Source organism: Sapajus apella, unplaced genomic scaffold (genome assembly GCF_009761245.1).
Source record: "Sapajus apella isolate SASKATOON/1434 unplaced genomic scaffold, GSC_monkey_1.0 scaffold25, whole genome shotgun sequence".
In the NCBI taxonomy this organism is placed as follows: Eukaryota; Metazoa; Chordata; class Mammalia; order Primates; family Cebidae; genus Sapajus; species Sapajus apella.
The window spans coordinates 21,891,247-21,910,044 of NW_022436965.1; the positions used below are offsets into that span (position 1 = coordinate 21,891,247).

At 43.7% G+C, this 18,798-nt stretch overlaps 1 protein-coding gene and 1 pseudogene across 3 annotated transcripts in view; one reads left to right on the plus strand and one right to left on the minus strand.

The window, feature by feature from the left end:
- Positions 1–2,501: 2,501 nt before the first annotated feature.
- Positions 2,502–4,921, minus strand: LOC116559961 (annotated as a pseudogene).
- Positions 4,822–18,798, plus strand: part of CD247 (CD247 molecule) — an 85,256-nt gene continuing 71,279 nt past the window's right edge. For 2 of the 3 annotated variants that reach the window (XR_004272852.1, XM_032291505.1), the window contains exon 1: positions 4,825–5,040. Coding sequence is in view for 2 of the 3 variants with exons in the window: in XM_032291505.1 (XP_032147396.1) it covers positions 4,983–5,040 (58 nt within the window). In the remaining variant the exon portion in view is untranslated. Of the gene's footprint in view, positions 5,041–18,798 lie in introns of all 3 variants that reach the window. The other variant, XM_032291507.1, reaches the window with a different exon arrangement.

An 18,798-nucleotide genomic window follows, 5' to 3' on the forward strand; every position in this document is an offset into this window, starting at 1 on the left:
GTTGACCAGGATGGTCTCGATCTCTTGACCTCGTGATCCACCCGCCTTGGCCTCCCAAAGTGCTGGGATTACAGGCTTGAGCCACTGCGCCTGGCCAAAGTTGATGGCTTTTTTTTCATTTTCCTAATGGTGTCTTTCAATGAACTAAAGTAAAAGCTTTTAATTTTGATGAAGTCCAGTTTACAAATTTTTTTTTCTTTTATGGTTTTTACTTTTTGTGTTCTATCACAAATATTTTTCTCCTATGTTTTATTCCAGAAATTTTATAGTTTTGGGTTCTACACTTAGGTCTATGAACTATTTTAGCTAAGTTTTGTGTATGGTATGAACTGAGGGTCAGTATTTCTTTTTCATACAGACATCCAGTTGTTCTGCCACCATTTGTTGAAATGACTACCATTTCCTGCTGAATTTTTTGTACCTTTATTGAAAACCAATTGACCATATATGTTTGTCTATAGTACCCTAAGTACTGTATGATAATTGTGTGCCTTTTAGTGCATGATATCTGGCAGGGTTATTTCACTCTCTTTACTCTTCTATGCAAGAATGTTCCTATTTCTTATGTTTGTTTTAGCATTCTTTTTGTATCGAGATGTAATTCATATAACACAAAATATATCCTTTTAAAGTCTATACTTCAATAGTTTTTAGTATATTCACTCTGTTGCACACCACCACCACTGTCCAATTCTAGAACATTTTCATCGTCTCAAAGAAACCCTCATAGCTATTAGCACTTAGTTTCAATTCCTCACTCTCCCCATCCCCTGGCCACTACTAACCTGTGTTCTGTCTCTATGAGTTTGCTTATTCTGGACACTTCGTATAAATTGAATCATATAATATGTAACCTTTTGTGCCTGGCTTCTTCCACTTAGCATAATGTTTTCAAGGACCATTCAAGTTGCAGCATGTAACAGTGCTTCATTGTGTTTGATGGCCGAGTCATATTTCATTGTTTGGATATAGCACATTTGTTTATCCATTCCTCAGCTGTGGCCATTTTAATTATTTCCAGTTTAGGGCTATTATGAATAATGCTGCTATGAACACTCCTTTACTAGTTTTTGTGTGAGCCTATGTTTCCGATTCTCTTGGGTGTGTATACCTAGGGTAGAATTGCTGGGTCCCACAATACTATGTTTAACTTTTTGAGGAACTCCCAAACTGTTTTTCACAAGGGCTTCAGCATTTATGTAACCCACAAGCAGTGTATGAGAATTCCAGTTTCTCCACATCCTTATCAACACTTGTACTGTCTTTCTTATTTTAGCTGTCCTAGTGGGTGAGAAGTGGCGTCTCAGTGTGGTTTTGATGTGTATTTCCCTAATGACTAATGATGTTGTACATCTTTTCATGTGCTAATTGGCCATTTGTATGTCTTCTTTGGAGAAAAGTCTATTTAAATCTTTGGTCAATTTTTAATTGGGTTATGTTTTTTATTGTTGAGTCATAAGGGTTATTTATATATTCTGAATCCTAGACCTTTATCAGTCTATTCACAAATATTTTCTTTCCTTCTGTGGTTTGGGTTTTTTCACTTTCTTCGTTCTTTCTTTCTTTCGTCTTTCTTTGTCATCATACTTTATAATTTCTTGTGACCAAAATATTTTCTAGAGGACAGGCATTGTAAGTATTAACGTCGAAATCAGTGAAAACAATCAGTATAGATTAAGTTTTTAAGTCATACTTTCTCAGAAATGTATGTGCACAGGTAATTGAAGATTATCTGTAAGCAATCAGTTTTGGAAAAGCATGATTTTTGAAGAACTCTCTTACCCTGTGAGGGTGATCTAACATAAATGAATAAAATATATTCCTGTAGTTGAACTGAAAATAGGTACATCTCTGTTGCTGAGTTCTAATAATTTTATTCTCTTTAAAAATTTGCATACAGTAAAATTACCAGTATTCTTTTGAACCTCCTATTTCTCAAAATTCACATAGCTATCCCAATAACACTCTTAAAGCCTTAAGCATGTAATTTTATAAAGCCTCTTATTTCCATATGTCTCATAAAGTCTCCTGATAAAATGTCCCCTTTTACAATAGCCATCTTTGGAATACTTTATGATGCAGAGTTTTATTTATGTATGTTGGTTGTTCCAAGCCACTTCACATGGTGGTTCTATGATCAATGTGGCAAGACTGAATATAAGACAATGCAAGTATGGACCACTAGTTATGTTGAAACTCAGACCCTTTGAGGCTACAAAAGAGAACCAGCAAGTATGCATCCTTCAAGCTGAGTGAAAGCTAAATCATTGGATAGAAACAAACAACAACAGAATCATTATGGCTTCGTTGATCACCATGGTGTTTAACTGACTATTTTAAGACATTTCTACACTTAGCTCTCTCCCTACTCAAGGTGCAGCAAATCACTTTCTTGTTAATAATGCATGTCTGGTCTTATCTTGGCTGTGTCTGTATCGCAGTCAATTGTTCAAGTCCTCGAGGCCACTGCCAGCATCCTGGCCCATGGGGGCCCTCTGCTGTCTTTGCTGTCCTGCTAAAGAACTCAGACTACCAATGGAACTACCCATATTCATGAGTTACTTGTCACTGTTGCCTTTCAAGTCTTTTCTGGAGACTAATGGAATTTTTTTGTTGTTGTTGTTCTGGAACCCAGAAGACATTTATCTAATAAAATATTAGGTCATAATTTCCTAAGAATTATTTTAACAGATTTAAACATTATTTTTTAAAATGGGTGAGTCAAAGTCATTTATACTACACAAAAGTTAAGCATGTTTCCATCACCACTTTGAAGATAATAAAACCTCTTTCATTTCCATGTCCATGGGGAACTATGCACCCCAAGGTCCTCCACACATGGGAGGGAAGAATCTTCTCAAGAACTCCCTGAAGTCAGGATTCATGAAGACATGGGTATTTGGGATGATCACAGCACATAAGCATTTCCACGAAGTGGACATTTTATTCCAGGTTTCAATGTCCTTCATTTAGTGCAGAAAAGTCAAAGACCTGAAGGTTTTCCTTGATCCTTTCAGGACTGAAGCTTTTAGGAATGGCAACTACTCCTTGATGGATGTTGAAATGCAAAACAACTTGAGCTATCATCTTATTGCACCTTTTTAGAAGTGATCCTTTAACAAAGGTAGAGAAGACATATTCACCCAGGTTGGAGTCCTAGTGGTCCCCAAAGGGCTATAGGCAATCATGACAATGTCATGTTGTTGGCAAAATTTCAAGAGTTTTGGCTGGGTGAAATATGGGTGGCATTCACCCTGGTTGCTGACTGGCCTGGGTTTGAGTCCTGGGTTGCTCAGGATGAGCTCCAGCTGGCCTGCTGTTAAAACTGGATACTCGGAGGGATTTCACCAAGCCAGCATCTTTGCATGCTTCCAAAGTCTCCCAAGTGGCACACAGATTTGACTTGTGATGTAACCATTTGCCATTCTCACCTATAGGATAGATTTCATCTCCTGGCTTAAGAGAGTATTGGGTATTTCAATGATGTAAAGATCCACGCAATCTAGCTGGAGGACCTTCAGCTTCCTCCCTAGGCTTGGGAGACCAGCTCTGGGTCATATTTGTAGCCCATAGCTTTCCATGGTAGAAGATATCCTTCCTCTGCATTTTTCCTTCTGTTATTTCCCCAGATGGCCTCTGCAACTTTGTCTTCATTTTGGTAGATGCAGGCTTCATCAGTGTGTCAGCACCCCATGTTGATGACAACCTTCACTGATGGATTCAGACTAAATGTAGAGACAGACAACTTGGGCTTTAGTGACAGCTCTGCCTACCACCTACTTGCTCTTTGACCTTGAGTAAGTCAAAGGCCCCTGAGGGGTCAACTTACACTCTGAGTAGGTACCAAGTCCAATGACTGGAATGCTGTTTCCATCACTTAGAGGTATTCGGTGATTTGCAGAACTCATTTTCTTCATAGTGTCCTTTGATGCACAAAAACTTTTAATTTTGATGAAGTACAATTTATTGATTTTATATTGGGTTGCTGTGACTTTGGAGTCTTGGCTATTCTTGTACATTAATTTTTTTCATATCAATTTTGGAATCAGCTTATCTTGTTCTAAAACCTTTTGTTGGCATTTTCAATTAAATCAATTGATTAATTAAGGGATAATTTAATTCCTTAAAAGGGAGCTTTCTATCAAAGAAAGGTATGTCTTTCCATTTACTGAAGACTTTTCAGTGTTCTTCAGCAATGTTTTTAAGTTTGTTTCATATAGACACATTACAATTTTTAGATTAAGTTTATATCTAGGTTTTAATGTTTTATTGTAAATTACTCTGATGTTTAAATGTTGACAACTAACAAAAATGTCAAAAATACTATGTGAGCTACAGTATTTCAAACTATTCTATGATCCAAATTCAGGCCAAGTTCAGATCTGCAACCCCAGGTCTACTCTAGCTGTTCGCTCTATAGATAAGAAAGCTGAAGTCTAGAGATGTTGAGTGGCTGATTGAAGCCCACACAGCAAGTAGGTGGTAGGTAGAGATATCACTAAAGCCCAAGGCATCTGTCTCTACATTTCACCTGACTCTCAATCCAGGGCTTTGGCATTTTACCAACCTCCATAAAATATTTGAGGGTCTAGGAAAAGGGCAAAACATTCTTAAATCCATTGAGAACTTATATTTGCCTAGAGACAGACTTTATCAATCAAGATAGAAATTGGATAAGAATTATTAAGAAAAAAAAAAGAAGAACATTAAAACAATGGTCAAATGAGAGAAAAAGCAAAATTCAGACAGACAGATACATATACATACATAGACACGCCCCAAACCCTCAGACCTCCAGGGCTTCCTGCCTGTGAACCGAAAGAGGGAGTGCGAGTTTCTTGGCCTCAAAGGCCCCACAGTCCTCCACTTCCTGGGGAGGCAGCAGGCCAGTAAAGCCAGCAGAGACTCTTCTCCTCTTCATCGTCCCGGCCACCACTGCTTCAGCCTCTGCCTCCCAGCCTCTTTCTGAGGGAAAGGACAAAATGAAGTGGAAGGCGCTTGTCACCGTGGCCATCCTGCAGGCACAGCTCCCGATTACAGGTAGGGCCGATGTGTCCACGGCAGGGAACTTCTAGAAACTCTTTGTGCGTGTATGGGTGTGGGGTGGGAGTGGAGCATGGGAAGGGGCTGGGGTCGTCTTCCAATCCCGCCCTCCTCAAATCCATGGGCAAGTGAGCAGTGAGGGGTCTGGCCAGGTTCTGGCATCTGCTCGGTCACGGCGGAGTTGGGCATGAGTTCAGAGCCAGCTTCTAGAAGATGCAGCTCCGCCAGGTACCGATTTTCCCCGTGATAAGAGAGGAAGAAAGAAGGAAGCAAGAGAGCAATCAAGGCAGGCCCAGGGTGGAGAAACGGAGAGGAGTATTTCACGGAAGCTGGACAGGATGGGAAAATGTCAGCCAGGCCATGTTTCGCGCTGCGACGTTCTAACCTCTATGGCTTCTTTCATCCTCTGGCTGGCTCCGTCACTCAGCCCCTTTCTTTCTTCCTTTGCCAATAAAGAAGGTTTCACTGGTCAGTCAGGGTCATGGCCTGAAACACCCCAGTGGGCCAGAGACTGAGTGGGGGTGATCAAGGAGGAAAGGGGCACGGGCAGGAAGCACCTGGCGGCAGCCTCCACGGAGCCTCTGCCACATCACGGCCAAGGGTCCGTGTCTAGACTCAGCCCTGTCATGGCTGTCCCCCGCCCCACTGCCTGGGGCTGCCGGGTGATGCGGGTGACGCAGCATCCCGGGCTCCGTGACTCACCCCAACCCGCCCCTCAGGTGGCCTTCTAGCCCAGCCAGAGGGCCAGGCGTTGGCAGAACACGGGCAGATGAGAGGATGTACCCGGTTAAGTCACCACCACGAGCAGTGCCCGGCCGACAAGCGGGCTCCCTCCTTACCTCATTCCCGTTGGTGGGAGCCCGGCTTTGCTGCAAGCCTTTAGCTTCCACCATCATGTCTAGCCCAGGTAATGAGGAAGAAAAGCGGTGAAAAGAGGACTAGACAAGCTGCTCAGGGGCATTGGCCTTGTGGCATCTTCCTGGGAAGCGGGGCCAGCTGGATTTCGATTTCAAGAAACAGGGAAGGTGGAACAAGCAAACGTCCTCGGCCCACCTGACGCTCCTGGCAGCCCACCTCAGCATGGGAGTTTGTTCAGGGGCCCTGTTGGGAGGTCGTGAGAAGCCATGGGCACTTCTGCTCCCACCAAAGAGTGGGGCACAGCCGGGGCCAGCGCCCCGGGCGTTCTGAGGCCTGTGCAGCCTCAGGGGTTTCTACCAGGTCACAGCTGTTTTCTCAGAAGAGCCTTGTGGGGTCTGAGTCACACACACCGTGTGGTGGGGCGAGGGTGCCCAAGCTCGCTCAGAGCAGCCCATGCTGATGTGCTGGGGACAAGGGGACCCAGAACAGCTGGAGTTTAGTGACTTCAGGGGAGACGGTCGGGGCAAAAGCTCTAGCTCTGGGCTTCAGGCTTGGGACACCGCACCAGGGAGATCGTGTACTGTTTCAGGGCCTTTACCCGCAGTTTCCTCACTAGTCCGTTTGTGTTCGGCTTGGAGAGACCAAGGTAGGGGCAAAATGAAGTTACAGAGAAAAATGAAAGGCTGCTGGGTGACGGTGGCTGCCAAGAGTGGTAAACAGAACCCCACCCAGCAGACAAGATGGGGGCCCATGCCTCGTTTCCACAAACAGGGGACAGGAGGAGACACCGTACATTGGCTGGATTTTTCGCTTCTCAGTGCCACTTACTTTGCCTCTGTGGAGACTGACATTTTAGCTCTTTTAGATAAGGCTAACAGACAAAAGTTTCTCCAAGTGTCCTAGCCAAGAAACGAGGTACAGTAAGGCAAGGTGTGACTCAGAGAGGTGTCGGCACCGAGGGCTGCGATGGGGCTCGCGCTGTCCGAGGGGACACCTCCGCAGTCTCCCCGGAGGAAAGGCTGCTCACAGAATTTCAGTCCGCTCTTCTCTCTCTTCTTGCTCAGTTAAGCGGCACATCACTTACACCTCTTTAAAATGTCTACTTTTTACTAAGCTGTTATATTTGCATTTCTTTGGAAATGCCCAGATTATCAGGATCAAAGCAAATGATGACCTGGTCTGTCCAAATGAGGAAGCCTCCCTGAGAGAGAATCTACCAAGACGGTCACCAGGGCTTGAGGCCGGAAGAACCTAAGATGGTGTGCCTAGTGGCATGGGCACACTTTTTCCTCCAGCGCCCTCAGTGCCTCTAGCTCCCTCCTCTGCAGTAGCCAAGCTTGCACCCGGCGGTCAGCGTGGCCTTTGTCTTTTATCAGTGAGGAGATGCAGCTCTGACAGGCAGCCTTGGGAAATGCAAGGCTTCCAGGCTTGTGAGCGGCTCTGCTTTTAGGAAGGTGACTGGATGAGGTGGAGTGAGCCCGGCTAATCTCAGGTGGTGTCACAGCACTGCCGCCTCCTAGCTGTGCAACCTTAGGAAAGTTACTTAACCTCTCTGAGCCTCAGTTTTCTCACCTCTAAAGAAAGAATTATATAATATCTTCTTTGCAGAAATGTGAAGATGAGAAGTAATGCAATGTGCCCAATACGTAGTAGACAGCCAACAAGAAAAAATTGAATTGACTATTACTATTATTACGTCTTGGACAGTCTTCTTGTTTTCAAAACCCAAAAGCAGGAGATGGAAACCCATGGCTGGGATTCTTAATTTGCCGTCACTGCGTTGTAAAGCAGCATTGGGCATTCTCTCCATCTGCTGAAATCCACCTCAGCACTCTTCTGACTTCTGGGCACACCCATACCAACACAGAAACAGCAATGATCCCAGGGGTAGGCCCGATGGGGAACAAAGAGCAGAGCTCTGGCTGGCCATAAGATGACTATTACGTCCACCGTTTTCATTTTTTAAAGATACTTACTCTGCAGGGGAATATTCTCCTGAAGTAAAAACACGTCTGAAAAAATATATATACAAGATGGGGGCTGTGCCCCATTTTCAGAAATCGGGGGAAGGGGAGAAAACTACACATTGGCTGGGTTTTTCGCTTCTCAGTGCCATTTACTTTTCTCCTCTGTGGAGACTGACATTTTAGCTATTTTAGATAAGGCTAATAGAAAAAAGTTTTTCAAAGTCTCACTTTGAAAGGAATCAGAAACTAAGAAAGGAATTAGAAACAAAATCCATCCAGTCATCATTGGTTGGGGTGGCCACCTAGGTTCTGAGCCAAAGGGCTGGTGTGGGTGAGGGCAACTGAGTATCTAAATGCAAACTTCTTGAACACTAAATCTTTGCTGAAATTGCTTGGAGGCGAACGTGAAGCAAGCTTTTAAGTGATACCAGCACACACTTTTCATCGGTGGCATCTTCACCACCAGATTGTTTCGCCTTCCAGTCACCTAGCTCTGCTCACCCAAATGAGCTACTTAACTTTTCTATTTTAGCATTTCTCAGGCTTATTAGCCTACATATCACATCTGCTGCTGCTGCTAAGCATCCCCCAGAAACGGTCCTGGGGGCTCTGGCTTAGGTGAATGACACTGCTGTATTCATTTTTAAATTCTTTGGATTTTTTTCCTTTGGTTCTTTAAAAAAACTGATTTAATTGTTATTGGATTTACACTTTTCCAGTCAAAAGTCGCCCAGCATTGTGTCTTGTGCATTATTTAGAAGGGTCCAGATGCTCTGAGGGAAGTCTCTTAGATTAGAGTTGTCCAGACACATGTTTGGGAATCCCTTTCTCCCAAGCCTTATTTATCTAAGGCTTAGGACCTTATATAGGTCAGCTAATTGACTTAATAAATACTGGAAATAGTTCAGAATAAATTTCTTAGCTCTGCTTGGGCCAAAGCTAATTTTAATTAACACTAAAGTGATGGTGTTTGTTAGTCAATTTGAACAAACATTTAATTTGGTTTAAAAAAAATTAAACTGGTCCTTTACCTGTTAATTGAAACCAAATGATTGCTTTAGTGAATGCATGTACATAATCTGTCTTCCGGGCTAAAAAAACAACTTTAAGTTCCCTGAAAACAAAGACGCCTCTGTCACGCTCACAGCTCTACCCAGCGGTTAGCATGGTACCTGGAGCAGAGTCAATATGCAATAAGTATCAATAAGAATTGTTGAATGCACTTTGGGGGGCCAAGGCCGGTGGATCACCTGAGATCAGGAATTCGAGACCAGCCTGGCTGACATAGTGAAACCCCACCTCCACTAAAAAAATGCAAAAAATTAACTGGGTGTGGTGGCAAGCACCTGTAGTCTCAGCTACTCAGGAGGCTGAGGCAGGACAATCATTTGAAGTCAGGAGGCAGAGGTTGCAGGGAGCCGAAATCGCACCACTGCACTCCAGCCTGGGTGACAGAGCAAGACTCCATCTCAAAAAATAAAATAAGAATTGTTGAATGAATTAAAAGGTGAGTGAATGAAGGAAATCTAGATGTTTTCATATGATTACATTAACTTTAATGGTTTATTTGGAGGGTATGTTGAATTGGCATTATTTAGACCTTTCCTCTAGAGAACACAGTATCAAACAATTTAAAAAACAAAACAAAAAACAGAAATTAAACCGGTGGAGGGGACAGGGCAGTTTGAGTGATTAGAATTACTTGAAATGAGTTGCATGGATGGTTTAAGATAAAAATCCTGCTGTTATAAAAATTTTCTGGTTGGACCATATGAAATTTCCACTATTTGTTTATTTCAGACCTACAAAAAATATAATTTCATATGATGCAAATAACATTATAACTAAAAATAAAGAAATATGCTTTTTTTCTGATTAGGCTTTAATACTAGAGAAAGGCAGAAAATAAACAAAGCTAAAACTGTTGGAGATTGTTAACTAGTGAACTAAGATAAACGAATGGAAGGCATCAAGGAAAAAAATACTAGATTATAGTATAAATCACAGTATCCAATCACCCAGTGTCCTGAAAATATGGACAGAAAAAAAAAAAGCAAGATACTTACTATTAGTCTGGTTTGATCCAGGTTACTAAATAATATTTCAGGTAGCCAACATTTTTCTCTTCTCTTAGTTTGAGATATTTTAATAAAGATATCATAAAAATCATTGAAGGAAGTTAAAATTTTTTCAAAATTCCTAACAAGCCAACCCAATAATATTGCATTTTCACTTCTTTATATTCCAATCCAACATTTTTTACAAGTGTGTACACATCTTTTTACAGTTACCATAAAAAACAGTTTCAAATGCTTTTTTTCTTCGTATTTTATTATAAGCATTGTTTTCCTGTTTAGCCTTCGTGATTGTTTTTAATTGAGATGTAAGCTTCCATAGCGTCCATGCATCGTCTTTTCTTCACTATTTCCTTATTGTTAAACATGTGGACTATTTAGAATTTTTGTTATTCTAGCTAATCCTACGAGAAAATCTTTACATATGTAGCTTTTGTTATTCCTTGGGCAAATCCAGGAATGGCAATTGAAAGAATGTGTTAAAGTAAAACAGCATGTCGCAGGATGCTCTAGACTTCTGTTGAAAACAATCCCATCAAGGAAAGAAAATGTTTCTCTAACTCTCTGGGGCCAGCTCCAGGCCTTTGTGTCTTCTCTGGAGCAGGCACTACGGTGGAGACAGACGAGGCTCTGGGGCGGCCTTCCCCTCCCCACCTCGGAGCCCTGCTCTTCCTCTGCGAGATGGCGGCAGTGGTGCCTCCTCCCACAGGGAACTGGAGTGGAGGTCTGATTCGGAAGTGCCTAGACACGAAAGGCGCTTGGAAAGCCAGAACCCTTAGCATGGGCGCCTCCGTTTTCCAATCTGCAAGATAGAGTGTCATGTGCCCAGCGCAGTAAAGGGGAACACTGGACTGACATGCTTGTTGTGTTCCTCTGCCATGACAGTGCAGCGTATACTTGGGCAGAAAAGTCTCCCTAGGCTTTAGTTTTAGCATCTGTGAGATGAGAAATGATGACAGAGTTGAGCATCCCTTTTAACTACAAAATGAATTGTGTGTGGTCTTGAAATGGCAAAGTTTTAAAGGACGTTAAAATGACATTAAAGTTTTAAATGACTTAGCCCCTGATCCTTTCCCCACCCCACAGGTATTGGCTGTCAGAATTCAGAGTCTGAGCTTCCTTCTTCCTTGCCTCTCCAAATACTTTCAGAATCTGGGCTCTCAACTTATCGCAATATTTTTGACGTTCTAAGGAGCCTCTGCTGTGAAAAATCCAAGGACGAAGTCCAGCACTTTCTGGACCGTCGCTTCTGCTTGCGCCTCGGCTGCAGATTTATTGGGGGCCGCCCGAGGGCTGAGAAAGCGAAGTACTGCCTGAAGCAGCCAAATTGCAGTGGAGAAAATGTGAGGCGTTTTCACTGTCCACTTTGCTTGCCTGTTAGGATTTGTGCTACTCAGCAACTAATTTTCAGGCTCCAGGAGAAAAATAAATAAATAGAAAGCATTAGAACAAAGACAGGCAGGACCCTTGCCAGGCCAGACCGCCGCTCTCTGAGTGCCGCCGTCCCTTCTGAGTTGCAAAATGCGTTTCCGTGCGTTTATGTATTGAACCCTCATAACCATCCTATGGCAAGTAACAGAGAAAGTAGCAGGATCTATCTCTTCTCATGAATGAGGAAAGTGGGGCTCCTAGGTCTGGTGACTTGCCTGGGTAGAACCGGGCTGCTAGCACAGTTTCTGGGAGCCCTCGATCACGGCCTGTTCCTCAAACACTGTGCGGCCGCTCGCCCGGGTCACGCACGGTCATGCACCCAAAAACCCAGCTCTGAAGCCGACTTTGCAGATATTCCCCTGACTAAGCACTTAGTACTATTTTCCTCTCAATTTTTGAGGTAAAAATAATTTTGATGCTGAGTATTTTCATTTAATATACATTTTCTGCTGAGTATGAATATTACGTTATTAATATAGAACTGTAAGTTTTTCTAGGACATATTATTATGGTTCTAAAAGGAGAACTTTTTCTCTGAATCTGATAAATCCGTGGTATCCATTTTACTCTCAGAAAATGTATCTATTTTGGAACTTCCTGAGAGGAACGGGCCTCAATTTGCAGTTGGACACACTCCTGCGTGTGCAGGTGCGCACCCCCCACAGCCTCACCTTATGCAGAGGTTAGAAGTAAAATGTAAATTAAATCATATTTGAGAGGTTTTGCCCTACATAAATTGTCTGTAATTAATCTGCTTGGTAAGAATGATCTCCATACAGTGTGAAAGGTCTTATGTGTATGAGATTCTCTAAAAGAACAGCACACTGTTACACACACACTCTGAATTGAGATTTGTTTTTTCACTAACTCCTCCAGGACTGGGAGAGTGATCTTTGAATGACAACGTCTGTAATCTATTCACAATTATTTATGTCACATTTTAGCCTGGGGTTCACCTGCAGGCTCGAGGGAGTGCAAATTCTTGTGCTGTTGATTAGAGCAAAGCAAAAGATGGTTTGCTGGTGCTCAGAGCAAATGCACAAAGCATTCAACAGCTGGAGATGCGAATATCTGAGACTCTTAGCGTGGCGACCCCCAAAGCTGGCTGAGAGGAGGGCTAGGAAGAGGGGAAGGATTCAAGTGCTGCAGCAGGATGTCTGTGATGGGCTGTAGGTGCTGCTGCCTTTGCCAAGCCATGGTGGGTGGGGAGGAGAGCTCAGAATGGAAACCAACATCACCATTTAAGATTAACAAACCCCTACTCCCCTCTTTTGCTGTAGATACTAGAGTCTACTATGTCTTCTTGTGTTTTGCAAATTCCCCACCATGCAAAATTATACTGGCTCCAAGATAGAATGTGAATGACCTGCCCTTTTGTCATCTGGGCTGGGCGTGATGGTGGAGAATGGAAGAGAAGAATGATAGGGGAAAAAGTAGAAAAGACAGACTGGGGTGGGGAGCGGTGCAGGTTGTAGCCTGTTTTCCTGGGAGATTGACTGGCCAGAGCAGCCTGTTGCAGGGAGAAGGCAGCTGAGCTAGGTGACCCATTACGGGAAGAGCCTGAGCCCGAGTGCCAGGGGTTGTAGGCCAGTGTGGGTGCTGGCACTGTGCACACCAGCATGTGTTTACCCATGTGCTCTGGTGTTTGCAGGTGTCTGTGCCCCTGTGGGCACGGGCTGGTGCATGTGGTGCTGTGTGTTTGTAGGTGCGTCCTGACATGCATGTGAGGTGTGCATGCATGTGCGTGGTGCATGTATGTGCTCACCTGTATGCTGATGAATGTGTGCCTGTGTTTGCAGGGTTGTGTTTTTCTGTGCAGCAGTGAGTGATTTTGTATGTATGGTGTGTGTGGTTAAGAGGAGTTTGGTGGCAGCAGGACAGCTCTATAGAAGGAGAGGCAAACGTTACCTGAGCTCGGGGTTGGCAGTGTGGATTCTGGGTAGATGAGCAGAGATGCTGAGATGCCACAGATCATGTTCCAGAGATTCTTTGGAGAAGGGAGCTATGCAGCTATGAAGAAACCACTCACACCTCAGATCATGGAGAGGTGTGAGCAGTTTCTTCATAGCTGCATAGACTTTTCAGGTTGGTCTGGCCTAACTGCCATCAGAGCTCTCTGATTTTCCAAGTAAGCCTGGCTCCTTTCCTGTTTTGTAGCTTTCTTCCTCTAAATTCTCCCAACTTAGAATGCAGACCCCACCCCATCTCCCACCTCTGGGAACCCTGTCCACCCCTTAATTCTAAGCCCAGATGTATGGGGATCTCCCAGACCCACTGTTGACATTGTTACCAACATTAAAGTGACACAAGCAGGTGGAAAATTGTTGTTCTCAGAATTCAGGGTTAAAAACCCAACAGAAACAGTTCCCTAGGGTGAGGTGTTCCCAGAGCAGAGACTCAGCACCCAGATAGTTTCAGGAACACTTATCTGTCGGCAGAAAATGTCACCAGCTCCCCAAATTCTCACCAGTTCTTTCATCCTATGAATTTTGGCTAAAATAGGCAAAATGCATTTAATGTTTTTTTTCCTTTTCACTCTCAGAATAGGTTGGCAAACAATCCAATAAGGTGGTTCCTGGTGACCGACTTTGGCCATCAAGATAACCAGATGGATACTGATTTTTCTTTTGTTTTTTTGTTTGTTTTGAGATGGAGTTTTGCTCTTGTTGCCCAGGCTGGAGTGCAATGGCGCAATCTCGGCTCACCACAACCTCTGCCTCCAGGGTTCAAGCAATTCTCCTGCCTCAGTCTCCCAAGTAGGTGGGATTACAGGCATGCACCACCACGCCCAGCTAATTTTTTGTATTTTTAGTAGAGACGGGGTTTTACAATGTTGACCAGGCTGGTCTTGAACTCCCGACCTCAGGTGATCCGCCGCCTCGGCCACCCAAAGTGCTGGGATTATAGGCGTGAGCCACCACACCGGCCGTGATTTTTAATATCTGATTATTTAAACCATCTGGCAGGCCACTTAACTTACCAATTGAGTAAATATTTACCAAGCACCTCTCATGTGCCGCAAATCAAACAAGCAGTCCTGCAGATGGTTGGCTCAACTAGCCCGCTGACCAGGCCAGTGTCTTGAAGATGGAGGTTGAATGATTGAGAGCCCATAAGCAAAAGAAAGTGTCCCTGCTCCTGGAAATCATGTTCTCAATTTTTACAAAAAAGTCTAAATTTGTCTTCAGGCTCACTTCTTTATGGTCTCATCTAATTTTCATCATTTTATGGACCTGTGCTAATTTCCATGCTGAGTTTAGTAGCAAAGGAAGCGTATATGGGGGGATACCACCCAGGACTTTTGAGTCAGGCTAGAGAGCTTCAGAAATTCCTCCTTTGATTTCCTCAGAGTCAAGAGAAATCTTTGTCTTTTCTCCCACTTAACTATCAATGCTTCAAAGCCCAGACCTACATAAAATACACAAATGCTTTCTGGACAAAATGAATCTTGTCCGTTTTCTTTGCGTTTCAGTGGGAACAATAAAGATTGAGCTACAAAAGCTTGGCAAAGAGGATTATTCTTTTTCTTTCTATTAAACATAGAGGCTTCAAAAGAACAGCTCAGAAAGTCAAATAATTGTACCCACCATTACTCACCCATCCATCTCCCTGCTGACCTGGTCTGTGAAATCCCCTTTAAAAACTTGGCCAGCTCTCACCTGCCCATTGCAAATGCTGTATTGTTAAATGTTCCCATCTATAATTCCATGAGGGACGCTGCTATAAAGCAAACTCCTTCCATTTCAACGGAGCATCTCGTCGGGGAATAGCTCTTTGGGGTGGGAGTGGTGGGGTGCCTCTAATTTTTAAAGCTTTGTAACCTCTTGTTGGAAAGGAAGCTGCTTGGAAACCAGAAATGGACTGTGAATAGAGTTATAGCCACAAGCTCTTGCAATCCAAAGGGGCCGGTGGGGAGGATGTGGAGGGTAAGATTTAGGAAGCCATTTTTGATCTTTATGACAATTTCTTGATTCTGTCGGTTTGGAAGACACATCTGCTATTTTTTAGCTAAGCTGTAAACACAAAGTGTCAGACCTGAAGCTGACCTAATTTCTTGTTTGGTTTCAAACCATAGCTTCTTCAGAAAATTCCTGTCAGCCATTTTGAAGAGCACAAATTGGCTCCTATATGCCAAGGGATAGAGAGAAATTGCTATTTAAGGATTTTTTTTTTTTTAAGATAGGGTCTCACTTCTTCACTCAGGCTGGGGTGCAGTGGTGTGATCACAGCTCACTGTAACCTCGAAATCCTGGGCTCAAGAGATCCTTCTACTTCAGCCTCCTGAGCGGCTGGGACCGCAGGTGTGCACTGTCAGGCCTGATTAATTTTTTATTTCTCTTTGTAGATACAGGCTCTTACTATGTTGCCTTGTCTAGTCTTGGAAACTCCTGGACTCAAAGAATCCTCCAGCCTTGGCCTCCCAAAGTGCTGGGATTACAGGTGTGATCCCACCACTGTATGCACCATTACTCACCCACCCGTCTGCCTGCTGACCTGGTCTGTGAAATCCCCTTTAAAAACTATCCGGCCTATTTAGCGATTTTTAAATTTGAAGTTGAACATTTTTTTTCTTTTTTTTTTTTTTTTAAGACAGAGGCTCACTCTGTTGCCCAGGCTGGAGAACAGTGGTGTGATCTCGGCTCACCATAATGTCTGCCTCCCGGGTTCAAGCGATTCTCCCGCTTTAGCCACCTGAGTAGCTAGGACTACAGGTGCGTGCCACCACACCTGACTATTTTTTTAAATTATTTTTAGTAGAGATGGGGTTTCACCATGTAAGCCAGAATGGTCTGGATCTCCTGACTTCCCACCTTGGCCTCCCAAAGTGCTGGGATTACAGGCGTGAGCCACCGTGCCCAGCCTTGGAGTTGAACATTTTATAGCACATTCAAGCCTGGAATAATTTCAATTAAGAAAGAAAAGAATAGAAATCTAACCTTCTAATTGGCCAACCATCTAAAATTCAGTGTAGAATGATCAACAAAGGAAGACAGTATGGAGTTGCTGGGTCCTCTCTCTGGGGTCAGAAAAGAGGCCTGGTTTGCCTGGCTCTGCATGTTTTCCCTGTAGAGTCCTTCAAACACATGGCCTTTCTCCGCCAGCTTTGACTCTGGGTCATCATCTCTCTCTGCAATCACCATTCTCTTTGAAGGTTAAAAAAAAAAATGCAGGCTAGGTGTGGTGGCTCACACCTGTAATTCCAGAATTTTGGGAAACCAAGATGGGTAGATCACCCAGGGTCAGCAGTTCAAGACCAGCCTGGCCAACATGGCAAAACACCATCTCTACTAAAAATAAAAAATAAAAAAATAAAAAAAAAAATTTAAGCCTGGTGCGGTAGCGTACTCCTGTAGTCCCAACTACTTGGGAGGCTGAGGCAGGAGAATCACTTGAACCTGGGAGGCAGAGGTTGCAGTGAGCCAAGATCGCACCATTACACGCCAGCCTGGGTGACAGAGCGAGACTCCGTCTCAAAAAAAAAAAAAAGACAAAAATTCAGAGGAAACATACAGTAAGCCATATTTAATGGAGTTCTGAATTATGTAAATTTGAAAAATTGCAGTCTAAAAAATTCATAAGGTCTCACTTTATTTGTAATATTCAAAATAATGTAAGATTTTACATTTGTTCCTATGAGAAATTAATCAGAATTTCACAAAGTCTTTAGGAATGCATCTCTCATGTAAAGTGTAACTACTTGGTAGTCAGAAGTGGCTTGTGGCAATATCATGATTAGGCTGGGGTAGGGGTTAGGGTGCTGCCGTGTAGTTCTACCTTCAGTGACAAGAAGAGTAGACAGCCAACCTCGGCAACATAGCACAAACCTGTCTCTTCTTTCCAATTTTAGTATATGTGCTGCCAAAGCGAGCACGTCTTCTAAAACACAAAAAAAGAAAAGAGAGAAAGAGAAAAAAAGTAGTCGCTGAGCACGGTAGCACCTACCTGTAGTCTCAGCTATTCGGGAGGTTGAGGTGGGAGAATTGCTTGAGCCCGGGAGGCCGAGGTTGCAGTGAGCCGTGATCACACTACTGTACTCCAGCCTGCGCAACAGAGGGAGACCTTGTCTGTAAAAAAAAAAAAAAAAAAAAAGAAAAGAAAAGAAAAGAAAAAGAAAGAATAGTGGACAGCATCTCTTCAGAAGATTTTCTGTGGCCATAGTGGGACTGGGCTGATATGTCAGAATCAACGGAATATTTGAGAAAGTACCTTCAAGTTCCACTTCTGGATTTTACCAGGGAGAAATGATGGGTCAAGAGAAAAAGAATCCAGATCATGAAACTGCCATGTCATGAGCAAATGGCAAAGTCAGTCCTTAAACCCAGGACTTTTGCTTCTTGCTCCAGCTGCCTGTCCTCTGAGCCACCAAGCTGCCCTGTTGTAAGTAATGTCGCTTCTGGAGCCAGCCACTTGGGTCTCAGGTGTGTGTGATGAGAAGAACATCAGAAGGACAGCCACATCAGAAGGACAGCCACAAAACAGCTGCAGGTGGCTGGACCACCTTAGCTCAGCCTGTCCACGACGGGGATGGCCTTTAGCTGTTTCAGGGGATGCAGAACAGCACCGGGTCATCCCTAGAGTGAGGAAACCCCTCTCCCCTCCCCCTCCTCCCTCTACTCTAGCTTCTGCAGGCCAAGTGGCCATTATCATTAGATGTTTTGCCCTGTAGTGCCATAGGCCCTGACCTGCCCACCTATTGGGCAACAGGCTACTGGAAGGCGAGGGGCAGCCCTTGTGCCTTACCTCACATGAGCTGCATTCATGCAGCCTTCCAGAGAAGATGAAGTTAGCCTTCCACCCAAATCCTTTCAGGAGCGAGGCAGGCAGACGGCAGCAGGAAAGCTATAGACACACACATACATGCAAACACACGCAAGTCAATATAGCCAGAGTGCTTTTAGTCTATAAAGATGTTCAGTAAAAGTTTAATGAGTGAAGTGACCAAAATACCATGTATTATTAGTATATCTAGGCTTAGACAATGTCTTATGGTATGTAAATCATACCTCAATATAGTTTAAAAAAAAAAAAGCTACTGAGGAGGCCGAGGCAGGAGGATTGCTTGAGCCCGGGAGTTCCAGGCTGCAGTGAGCTATGATCGTACCACTGCAGTCTAGGCTGGGAGACAGAGCAAGGCCCTGTCTCTAACAAAGGAAAAAGAAAAGAAAATGTCAGCTATGTATAATGGAACCTTCACTCACCAGAGGAAGGCCTTGGAAAGTTTTGTTCAAAAGAATATTATAACAATATGTAAATACAGGTAGGATATTTAAAGAAAAGCCGGGCTGGGCGTAGTGGCTAACACCTGTAATCCCAGCACTTTGGGAGGCTGAGGCAGGCGGATCATGAGGTCAAGAGATTGAGACCATCCTGGCCAATATGGTGAAACCCCGTCTCTATTAAAAATACAAAAATTAGGGCCGGGC